The 11,654-nt window shown below is 60.5% G+C and overlaps 1 protein-coding gene across 1 annotated transcript in view; it reads right to left on the bottom strand.

Annotated features, from left to right (window-relative positions):
• Positions 1-6,954: 6,954 nt before the first annotated feature.
• Positions 6,955-11,654, bottom strand: part of SLC9A3 (solute carrier family 9 member A3) — a 35,418-nt gene continuing 30,718 nt past the window's right edge. The window contains exons 8-16 of the mRNA XM_052659227.1: positions 11,364-11,453; positions 11,210-11,280; positions 10,304-10,433; positions 9,162-9,277; positions 8,603-8,732; positions 8,248-8,424; positions 8,048-8,120; positions 7,487-7,597; positions 6,955-7,202 (exon numbers count right to left, since the gene is read on the bottom strand). Of these exons, the coding sequence (XP_052515187.1) occupies positions 6,955-7,202; positions 7,487-7,597; positions 8,048-8,120; positions 8,248-8,424; positions 8,603-8,732; positions 9,162-9,277; positions 10,304-10,433; positions 11,210-11,280; positions 11,364-11,453 (1,146 nt within the window). The remainder of the gene's footprint in view (positions 7,203-7,486; positions 7,598-8,047; positions 8,121-8,247; positions 8,425-8,602; positions 8,733-9,161; positions 9,278-10,303; positions 10,434-11,209; positions 11,281-11,363; positions 11,454-11,654) is intronic.

The following is an 11,654-nucleotide window of genomic DNA, read 5'->3' as shown; positions in this document are numbered from 1 at the left end:
CTGTGAAAGTGCTGCACTCAATATGCTAGAAAATTTGGAAAACTCAGCAGTGGCCACAGGTGTGGAAAAGGTCAGTTTTCATTCCAATCCCAAAGAAAGGCAATGCCAAAGAATGCTCAAAGTACTGCACAATTGCACTCATCTCACACGCTAGTAAAGTAATGCTCAAAATTCTCCAAGCCAGGCTTCAGCAATACGTGAACCATGAACTTCCAGATGTTCAAGCTGGTTTTAGAAAAGGCAGAGGAACCAGAGATCAAATTGCCAACATCCACTGGATCATGGAAAAAGCAAGAGAGTTCCAGAAAAACATCTATTTCTGCTTTATTGACTATGGCAAAGCCTTTGACTGTGTGGATCACAATAAACGGGAAAATTCTGAAAGAGATGGGAATACCAGACCACCTGACCTGCCTCTTGAGAAACCTATATGCAGGTCAGGAAGCAACAGTTAGAACTGGACTTGGAACAACAGACTGGTTCCAAATAGGAAAAGGAGTACGTCAGGGCTGTATATTGTCACCTTGCTTATTTAACTTCTATGCAGAGTACATCATGAGAAACGCTGGGCTGTAAAAAGCACAAGCTGGAATCAAGATTGCCAAGAGAAATATCAATAACCTCATATGCAGATGACACCACCCTTATGGCAGAAAGTGAAGAGGAACTAAAAAGCCTCTTGATGAAAGAGGAGAGTGAAAACGTTGGCTTAAAGCTCAACATTCAGAAAACTAAGATCATGGCATCTGGTCCCATCACTTCATGGGAAATAGGTGGGGAAAAAATATCAAACTTTTTTTGGGGGGCTCCAAAATCACTGCAGATGGTGAGTGTAGCCATGAAATTAAAAGACACTTCTTGGAAGGAAAGTTATGACCAACCTGGACAGCATATTCAAAAGCAGAGACATTACTTTGCCAACAAAGGTCCATCTAGTCAAGGCTGTGGTTTTTCCTGCGGTCATGCATGGATGTGAGAGTTAGACTGTGAAGAAGGCTGAGCACCGAAGAACTGATGCTTTTGAACTGTGGTGTTGGAGAAGAGTCTTGAGAGTCCCTTGGACTGCAAGGAGATCCAAGCAGTCCATTCTAAAGGAGATCAGTCCTGGGTGTTTGGAAGGAATGATGCTAAAGCTGAAACTCCAGTACTTTGGCCACCTCATGGGAAGAGTTGACTCATTGGAAAAGACCCTGATGCTGGGAGGGATTGGGGGCAGGAGGAGAAGGGGATGACCGAGGATGAGATGGCCGGATGGCATCACCAACTCAATGGACGTGAGTTTGAGTGAACGCCAGGAGTTGGTGATGGACAGGGAGGCCTGGTGTGCTGCAGTTCATGGGGTCGCAGAGTCAGACACGACTGAGCAACTGAACTGAAATGATGCAGGTGACACCAGCCTTATGGCAGAAAGTGAAGAACAACTAAAGAGCCTCTTGATGAAAATCAGAGAGGAGAGAAGAAAGTTGGCTTAAAACTCAACATTCAGAAAACATCGTGGCATCCGGTCCCATCACTTCATGGCAAACAGATGGGGAAACAATGGAAACTGAGACTTGATTTTCTTGGGCTCCAAAATCACTACAGATGGTGACTTCAGCCATGAAATTAAAAGATGCTTGCTCCTTAGAAGAAAAGCTATGACCAACCTAGATAGCATATTAAACATTACTTTACCAACAGGTTCATCTAGTCAAAGCTATAGTTTTTCCAGTAGTCACGTATGGATGTAAGAGTTGGACTGTAAAGAAAGCTGAGCGCCGAAGAATTGATGCTTTTGAACTGTGTGGTGTTGGAGAAGACTCTTGAGAATCCCTTGGATTCCAAGGAGATCCAACCAGTCCATTCTAAAGGCAATCAGTCCTGAATAGTCATTGGAAGGACTGATGCTGAAGCTGAAACTCCAGTACTTCAATAATTTGGCCACCTGATGCAAAGAACTGACTCATTGGAAAAACCCTGATGCTGGGAAAGACTGAAGACAAGGGGACGACAGGATGAGATGGTTGGATGGCATCACCGACTCAGTGGACATGAGTTTGAGCAAGCTCCGGGAGTTAGTGGTGGACAGGGAAGCCTGGCATGCTGCAGTCCATGGGGTCGCAGAGAGTCCGACAGGACTGAGTGATTGAACTGAACTGCACACACTAGGGTCTTTCCCACCAGCCTTGTCCCCCGAGCTCTGGACCCAGCTGTGCCCACCTGCCTCTCCAGCCCCAGGCCTGCCCCCTCTGGGCCCCTCTTGTGTGGCAGGTGCTTGGTCCTCCCACTCCGGCAGCCAGTGATGGTGGCCACCATCTCTGCCAGGGGTGTGGGGTGGGAGCGGGTTCCCAGGGCTCAGGCTCTGCCCGCAGACTCTGCACTAACCCTGAGCCTCACAGACACACACAACACACACACACACACACACACACAGGCAGGTCCACATGATTACCACCCCCACACACACATCCAGGGCTCAGGCTCTGCCTGCAGGCTCTGCACCAGACCCGAGCCACACACACACACGTATCCGGTGCTCAGCCTGGGCCCTCAGCCTCTGCACTAACCCTGAGCCTCACCTACACACACAGATGCATCCAAATGACCGTCACTCATATACACACACGCCACACACACACACAGCCTGTGCCCTCAGCCTCTGCACTAACCCTGAGCCTCACACACACACACACACATGCATCCACATGACCCTCACTCATACACACACACACACACACACACACGAGGCGCATCCATGTTAATTTTAGTGCCAGAATACTATGCCTGCAGGAGAGGCGGCCCCTCAAGACCTCCTTGATACGATCTCACTTGTAAACAAAGTTTTCACCCAAAGTGTCTTGTAATATTTTTAATAGACTTGATCAGGCTGCTGCAGGGTCTGTGGTGGGCTCCGCCCAGACACTGTTGACAGCACACGGGCAGTGCTTTAAGGCACATGGTCATGATGAGGGTCACACAGCTTGACAGGGTTACATTCACAAAACCAGCATCCACAGTTTTCACCACTCATAATGTAAAATACATTCCCATTCCAGTTTCAATGAAATTCCTCCATTAAATCTCTAACAATAGAAATCAATAGTTCATTGAGCACTGCACTAAAATTATTTCCAAGAAAATGTAGAAGTGAGAGAATGACTCCTAGATTTGTGTGCTTTATATCACAAAGTCGGCCAATGTTCAGTATTAAATAAATAAGAATCTTCCTAATAAAAAAATTTTACAACAGTTTTTCTAAGGAAATACATTCATAAGACTGTTTACATTCTGTTTTACAATGACAAGAACAGCTCAGATTCTCATTTATGAAACGTGTCTACAGTACTACGGCTTATAACGCTGTGTCACAGACCGAACAGTCTCTTGGGCTGGATGTCTCGCTGGAACTTCGGACACTGCTCAGCCTGTGCAGGTTGACAACAAGCAATGCCTGCTCTCCGCGGCACAGCTGGCCCAGGGGAGGTCGGCCACGCAGAAGTTCAGTGTCTACAGTGTCAAGTGGGTGTCTCAGCCTCTGGCCCTGCAGTGAGGAATCAGATCTGGGTCCAGCGGTCCAGGAGAGTTGTTAAGGCAGCTGGAGATGCTGGACAGCTGGGCTGTGGCGCCTGGGCCAGCCCGCCTGCTCGGGACGAACCACCCCTGCAGAGTGGATGGAGAATGTGCCTTCCGCCAGGCTTGTGGGACAGACGAAGGCTGGCTCTTGTGCTCAGAGAATGGGTCAAAGTGGCTGTGAATGTGAGAACAAGCATTGCAAACCACGTCACTCCTGTCCTGGTGACAGCTGAGCAAGCAACTCGGGTGGTGAGCAGGCCTGCACATCAGCCCACGGACCATCCCTGGGTGACGTGGGCCACAGCCACCCTCCCTGCTGCTCCCCGCTTCTCAGCAGCTCAGTGTAGACTTTCCACCAGGGCCACTGGAGACCTGCGAATTGCCATAGTCGGGGGGCACGGGGGCGCTGCAAGGACACACAGAGGATGTGGTCACAGCACAGCGGACAATTCCCTGAGCAGGGCTGAGCTGCTGCACAGAAGCTTCCGGGAGCCCCTGACCCTCTGCTCCTTGACTGCCTTGCAAACCCTCCTGAGGAGTGGGTGAGGACCGAGGCCTCTGTCCAAGGCCACGTTCCTGAGCCCCTGAGGGTGGGGTGGGCGTGGGGGGGGGCCAATCCCCCTCATCCCCTCTCTGTGGTGAGCAGGGCCAGCTGTGACTCTAAAGAGGACTGCTTCCTGGCAGGCCCACACGTCTGCTGGGGCTGTGTGGGCCTGTCCACTGGGTCACTGCAACCCCTAACCCAGCCTGGGCCATCGTCCAGCATCAGGTGAGGCCGCTCAGGCCACAGACCAGGGGCTTGGGGAAGTTTAGAGCCTGGTGCCCAGAGGCCCCCATTCTGAGGCTGGGTCTGTGCAGGGTGAGCAAGCATCAGGCTCTGGGAATCTCAACACGAAAAGGACAAGCAAACAAAAGATGCTTCTGCAGCCGTGCCTACGGTCCCTAAGGTGACAGGTGGTTCAAAGACCTGGTGAGTGGCCACATCCCACCCTGGGGTAAGGGCTCCCCCCACCCTGGGGCTGACAGTCCAGGGGGCGCTTTGGGAGAGGCCAGCCTGGGTGGGTATCACGGTGGGCAAGTCTCATCTGGTTTTGGTCGTTTCCCCAGCAGAGCTGATGAGAATGGACACAGGTGGCAGGGACTGAAGCACAAACTGTCCCTGAGTCAGGGGTGGCAACAGCAATTCAAAAATGCCGGCTCAGCTCAAGTCCAGGACAGGTGGACAGAGGGCCTGCAAGGGAGCCTCCCAGACTGGGGAAGGCTCATGCCCACCTCCCACCCGCAGCAGGCCTCTCCACAGGAACCCCAGAGAATGCCTCGGCTCAGATCTTGCAGCTCATTTGGTCCCAAGTTCAGCTCCTGTACATCCCAGCACCTAACCGGATCGGTGAGTGTCCAGGGCTACTCCAGGTCACCAGAAGACCCCTTGGGAGGGAGGCCACGGAGGGCACAACCCTAAGAAACTGCGGCCAGGCGAGCAGACCCCCAGATGGGCCGCTGTGGCGGGAGTGGAGACCATGCGTGGGGGCAGGCAGTGACGGTGGCTCAGCTGGGAGGGGCAGGTGGGAACCCCTAAGAGGCGAGGTCGTGAGGGTCGAGGTCATCCCCTGGGGCGAGGTAATGGGTGCAGATCCTAGGAGGGTGGCCATGATAGGGGCAGAGACCCGTGGGGGCGGCCGTGGCGGAGTGGAGCCCCCCGGGGTGTGCGGCCGTGGCAGAGTGGAGCCCCCCGGGGTGTGCGGCCGTGGCGGAGTGGAGCCCCCCGGGGTGTGCGGCCGTGGCGGAGTGGAGACCCCTAGGGTGCGTGGCCGTGGCGGAGTGGAGCCCCCCGGGGTGTGCGGCCGTGGCAGAGTGGAGCCCCCCGGGGTGTGCGGCCGTGGCGGAGTGGAGCCCCCCGGGGTGTGCGGCCGTGGCGGAGTGGAGACCCCTAGGGTGCGTGGCCGTGGCGGAGTGGAGCCCCCCGGGGTGTGCGGCCGTGGCAGAGTGGAGCCCCCCGGGGTGTGCGGCCGTGGCGGAGTGGAGCCCCCCGGGATCCGCGGCCGTGGTGGAGTGGAGACCCCTAGGGTGCGTGGCCGTGGCGGAGTGGAGACCCCCGGAGGGCGGCCGTGGGGGTCACCCCCGGGGGCGACGTCAAGTCTGCAGACCTCGGGGGGCTGCAGTCACAGCGGAGTCTCCTCCTGCTCCAGCGCGTGCGGTGGCGCGTGGCACGACGGCGGCAGCGACGCCAGCTTGAGCAGCGCGGGGCGGCGGCGCGCGCGGGGCCGCTGGAACGAGCGCCGGCTGTGTACGCGGCGCGCCGCCGCCGACCGCGCGTGCGCGCCCAGCGGTCCGCGGCGCTCCGGCCCCGCCCCCTGCGCGGGCCCCGCCGCGGGCTCGGGCTCGGGCTCGGGCGGTGGCGCGGGGCTCCGCGGGGTGGGCGGGGCCTGCGCGGGGCTGGGCGGGGCCGGGCTGGGCGGGGCCGGGCTCGGGGCGCGCGCGCGCGGGGGCTTCTCGACGGCGGGCGGGGACGAGCGTCCGGTCAGTGGCGCGTCGGAGCCGGTGTCACCTGCGGGAGGAGCCGGCGTGAGCGCGGGGCGGCACGACGCCCCCCGCCTGGGCAGGAAGCGGGGGTCACGCCCCAGGCCCAAGGCGGGTGCGAGGCCCCGAGGCGAAGCTGCGGGAAGAAGACGGGCGCCTGCCTGAGGCGGCGAGCCGGGCCTCGGGGACCCCTCCCTGCCCCGCCCGCTGCACTGCCCTCCGAGTGAGGGTGTCTGCCGAGCCGCTTCCACGGGCTTCCCGGGGTCGCGGGCCTTGAGGGAGAAAAGTTCGTGCCCTTCGGTGCCAGGGTCCCCGAGTCGGCGCTCTCCTAACCGACAGCCCGGAACAGGCGACCCTCACCCAGCGGGACCCTCACACAGCGGGAGCTTAACACTTTCACTCAGCGGGGACCCCCACTCAGCGGGGCCCTCACTCAGCGGGGCCCTCACTCAGCGGGGACCCCCACTCAGCGGGGCCCCCCACTCAGCGGGACCCTCACACCCTCACCCAGCGGGGCCCTCACTCAGCGGGACCCTCACACCCTCACCCAGCGGGGCCCTCACTCAGCGGGACCCTCACACCCTCACTCAGCGGGGACCCCCACTCAGCGGGACCCTCACACCCTCACTCAGCGGGGACCCCCACTCAGCGGGACCCTCACACCCTCACTCAGCGGGGACCCCCACTCAGCGGGACCCTCACACCCTCACTCAGCGGAGACGCCCCGCCCCCGCTCGCGGGAGAAGCAGGAAATCAGATGCGCCTGAAGAAAGAAGCGCGGCTGGAAGAGAGGCTGAGGCTGGTGAGAGCAGGGGGAGGCGGCGGTGGAGAGAGAGCGACGCGCGGGGCTGAGGCGGCGCTGAGGAGCGGGGGCCGGCGGGCCAGTTACATGTGTGTGGACTCGGGCGGGGCGGCGGGCGGCTGCTCCTCGGGGCCGTCGGCCAGCAGGAACGAGTCCACGGACTTGCCGCTGAGGCGGAAGGGCGCCAGGCGGTGGAAGTTGCCGGGGGAGTGGGGGATCTGCAGGCGGGCCCTCTGGGAGGGCACCACCGCCTCCCCGGGACACAGCCAGGGCGGCACCCCAGAGGGGATGCCGGGGCTCTCCTCCAGGGAAAACGCGGGGTTGTCAATTCCTAGGAGAGAGGGCGGCGGTCGTCAGCTTCCCTCGCTCACCGGAAGGGCAGAGAGGGAGGCAGCGGCCCTGGGTCAGACAGCAGCTCGTCCTCGGCCACACGGAAGGTCACCTGGAAGGTCTCGGGCCTCTGGGGTTCAGGCCCTGCGCCGGCTCTCGCTCGCCTCTCTCAGAGCGGAGGCCTCTGCCCGTGCCCGCACTTGCGCGGCCGCGGGAACCGCGCTCCACCGCCTGGGCCTCCCGCCAGGGATCGCCTGTGGGTAGCGGAGGGCCGTGCCCCCTCACCTGAGGGGGAGTCTGTCGCTGTGTCCTGCCCGATGTTTGCCAGGAACTCGATCCCGCCACTCATCTCATCATCATAGTTGGGGGCTTCCTCAGTGTCTGAGAGTTCCAAATCTGGTGACAGGGAAGGGACAGCGTAAGGGGACAGGCAGGAAGCGCAGATGACCTCGTCTGAGCCGTTGACCAACTGCCCCGGACCCGCTCACCGCCGCCCCCAACCCCCGCCGCGCCCAGGGTCCTCATGTCTGCCGCCCCCACTTAGCGGCCTCTGGGCAGCTCAGTGGACCGTGGTGCCCACCTGGCCACACCAGGATAGGGCTGGGCAGAGAGGACCACACTCGGTCTTCTCGAGGAGGGGGGGAGGCAACTGGAGAAGGGGGCGGGCCACAGAGGAAGGGGATGGGAAGCCCAGGTCGCAGCCCTGCCCCCAGAGTGGCTGCAGCCTGTGAGGAGGGCCCTGGTGCCCAGGGCATGGGCTTCCTGGAAGTACAGCCATCTGCACCCGGCTGCCCTCAGGTGCCCCTCAGCTCCTGCTGACCAGCGTCCAGCCATAGCCCAGCCTACCTTTCTCCTTGATGGTGAAGTCCTGCAGGGAGCTCACCATCGGCAGTTTCCCGTTGGGAATGCTGCTGTTTCTCTGAGGAGCAGAAGGAAACCGCTCACAGCTCTGGGTCCTGCCTGATCCGCTTGTCCACCCCAGGGAGGCCTCTGCCCTGCCACCAGGGTGCCCCCTCGGTGGTGCCTGCCCACGTGTGCCCTCTCACCCGCTTCTGGGTGCGCTCCCTCTTGAGCAGCTTAGCGGCCTTCTTGTGGGGGTTGATCCCCAGCTTCGCCGACTTGAAGGACTCCAGGCGCTTCCGCATGGTCCTGTGGAAGATCTCGGTGTCCTGCTTCTCGTCCTCATCCGCGGTCAGCCCGTGTCGGCTGTAGAGATGTTTATACTGTGGCGGGGAGGCGGGGGGGGGGGGGGGGGGGGGGGCGATGGGAGGGGTGGTTAGGGTTAGCTGGTCGTGTCCGCAGGGCCTGGGCTGCCCCCCCAGGAGCAACCTGCACTAAGTAGGGACATGCTTTGCCCTGGGGCAGGACGGGCAGGGCGCTGGCTCTGGAGGGCGCACCCACCTCCTGCCGGGGCTTGTACAGGTACTGCTGCAGCGTGTGGTGGGTGATCATGTCCTCCGCATCCCGGATGCTCTGCCGCCGCTGCTCCAGGGACTGCATGTCCAGGCGCACGGCGCTCACGTTCTCCCTCCTGCGAGGGCCTTGGTGAGCAAGTGGGCACGACCACCTGCCCTCCCGCCTGCACCCCTGGGGCCTGGGGTCATCCCGGTGAGACCTTCTCTGCCTCTGGTTTAAGACTGACCCCACAGTGCACCTGCCCCTCCAAAGCGCCAGCAGTGATACCCAGAACCGCCCTGCACTGACAGGGCAGAGGCTGGAGGCCTGGAATCTGCGACCAGCACCCCTGTCTTTGGTGGTGGGGAGGGGGCGCTCCTTAAGCGGGCTGCTGGGCCCTGGCTCACTGCCACACTCCAGCCAGCCAACTGACACGACAGGTGACAGACGCCACTGGCTCTGCCTGTTTCCCATGTGGGCAGCCCCAAGAGGCCCGCTGGTCATGCCTGTGGCTTGGTCGGGGAGCCTGGAGAGAGCTTGGCCCACAGCAGCTCTGGGGACCTACAGGAGGTAGGAGACAGAGGCCTCCACAGTGGAGGGGCGTGGGGTGCTGAAGTCCACGTTGACCATGTTGTCCGTGCTGGGAGAACGGATGAAAGCCAGGGACCCACGGCGCTCTCCCTGCGAGAGGAGGTGGCCTTGTCAGTCATGGCCTGGCCCCAGGGAGCCCCACCCTGGGGTGCTGTGCACTGACCCCGAGGCACCTGGGAAAGCCAAGACCCCAGAAACCACGGTGGAGGCCCCGCTGGAGCTGGGAGGCTCACGGAGGCTTGGGCAAAGGACTTGGTGCCTCGGGGAGCATGGGGAATCCCCACGGGATGGGGGAAGAGGCCCTGTCCCCACAGGGGCTCCAAACCAGCTGCCCTAGTTTTCCCCAGAAGAGAAACCCCAGCCTCCAGAGTCAGGCGAAAACCAGGCAGAGTAGAGTCCACAGGCATGGAGGTCACACTGCTGAGTGAGGTGCCCTAGGAGAGCAACTGGCCCTCCAGGGAGAGGGTGGAGCTGGGGAGGGCAGCCAGCTGAGGGCCAACCTGCTATGGCAAAGCTGGTGCTGTGGGCGTTGTTCACGGGCACAACCGCGGTGCAGAGGAGCCCACAGGCCTGCATCATAGGCACAAAGGTGGCAGGCGGCAGGGGGGAAGGGAGGCTGGTGCCCTGCTGGGAGCCTGTCACCAGTGGGAACTGGGGGCCATAGAGGGTCCCCAGGAGAGGAGGCAGCCAGCAGGGGTCACCACCCACCTTCCCAGCCCCAGGGAGGCAGCGAGGCCTCAAAGGCTCACGGTCAGAGGGGCTGGGATTCCTGCTCTGAACTTCCTCAGCTGGTCGGAGGTGCAGAAGACAGGCCTTGCGCCCATGGCCTCGCCCCGGCTGGAGCCTGGAGCTTGTGCTCACTGGGGTCTGTGACCTCAGACCCAGCACCGCAGAGCGGGAGCTGTGGTGAACCCCACTTTCAGGGTGCCTGAGGGCCCTTGAGCTCAGGTGAACTGCGGCTGGGGCAACAAGAAGACTGTGTGTCGCTCACCAGCTGCCCCACCCCTGCCCGGGCCTCAGGGTGCAGACCCCAGCACTGTCCACACACAGGTCTGTCTCACCTCTTCCCGCCCTCCCCCCACACTCCTACAAAAGAGCAGATGAGACGGCCAGTACCTCGGCCACATAGCTGATGGCATCCTTCAAGTTGAGCTCGTGGAAAACGTTCAGAATCCGATCTCGAGACTTCTGAGCTGACCTTCTCATGAGGATTTTGCTGAGGAATTTCCTATCAAAATTCGACCACCTGCGAGGACGGGTGGGTCAAACCAATAGTGGTCAGCACTTGGTGGGGTCTGGGTGAAGCCCTGGGATGGAACCCTGGCGACATCTAGACTCATGATGGACACAGTGTTGTAGCTGCTGGGTGGGATACTCAGTTTCTATTTACTGTGACAGCCACACAGGCAAGCTTTGAAGTGAAAGAGATGACTCTCCACGTGCCGCTGAATGCTGCCTCATGGCCCTGCGGCCGCTCTACCTTCCTGTCCGATGGCAGGGTCATGGTGTGTGCGTGAAAATGGGATTAACCTCCTGTAATGCGGTCATGCAGATTTCCTCTGACTGCATAACCCTGTAGGAAGATGGGAGGACGGGGCTGGGGGGGGTAGGGTCGGTGAGGGGTGGCGGGTGGAGATTTAAAGCGGGGAAGGGGGTCACAGGAGGAAAAGTAGGATTCTAGGAGGAGAAGGGGCTTAAGGGGCTCCAGGGGCAGGAAGGCAGAAGGGGGGGGTCCCAGGAGGAGAAGCAGAGGTATTTAGGAGAAGGGGCTTGGGGGGACCCCAGGGACAGGAGGGGAGAAGCGGGGACCTGAACAAGGTGGTGAGTGGCCCTGGGTCCTCCGAGGGCAGTATTCTGAGGTCACTGGGGCTCAGTGGGGTTAGGGTCATGGTGATGCCAGAGATTCGCTCTATACCCTGTGGATCCTACAGTCGCTGGTTAAAGAAGGGGACTAACAACTGAGATGAACGTGCCTCTGAATTTTCTTGTTTCAGTTTGTCAGGGGCCACTGCAGCGACTCACTTATCTCTCAGATAATTGTGTCCGATTTGCCCTGATATGTCCTCGATGGCCGAGAGGATGTGGTCGAAAGCCTTTGGAAGGAGAGGCAAGTGGGTCAGCATCACCTGGACAGCCCCTTCCTCCTCCTCCCTCCTACCTCAGCCCTTCCACCTACCCGGCCGTGCAGCTTCTCGTTGAGCTTGGGGTCTCTCTGTTCACTTCTCTTCACCTTCAGCCATTGCACCAGGGGCTTGATGGTCAGACCCTGGAAGATAGACACCCTGACACTGAGGCTGGGCCAGGCCTCACCCCAGACCCACACCCCACTGTGGCCCACTGATCCCGAGCCCACACACCCCAACGGGGTGGAAGGGGCCACCCCTTGGCCAGGACCCAGGTGATCTGTGCCCATCTCCTGGCAGAGGAGGCCCTGCCACCTGTGGGTCATTGGACGTCCTTGGACGCC

The sequence above is a fragment of the Budorcas taxicolor genome, chromosome 20 (genome assembly GCF_023091745.1).
Source record: "Budorcas taxicolor isolate Tak-1 chromosome 20, Takin1.1, whole genome shotgun sequence".
NCBI lineage: Eukaryota > Metazoa > Chordata > Mammalia > Artiodactyla > Bovidae > Budorcas > Budorcas taxicolor.
The sequence above is the reverse complement of the archived record's forward strand: the minus strand, read 5'-3'. Positions and strand labels throughout refer to the sequence as shown.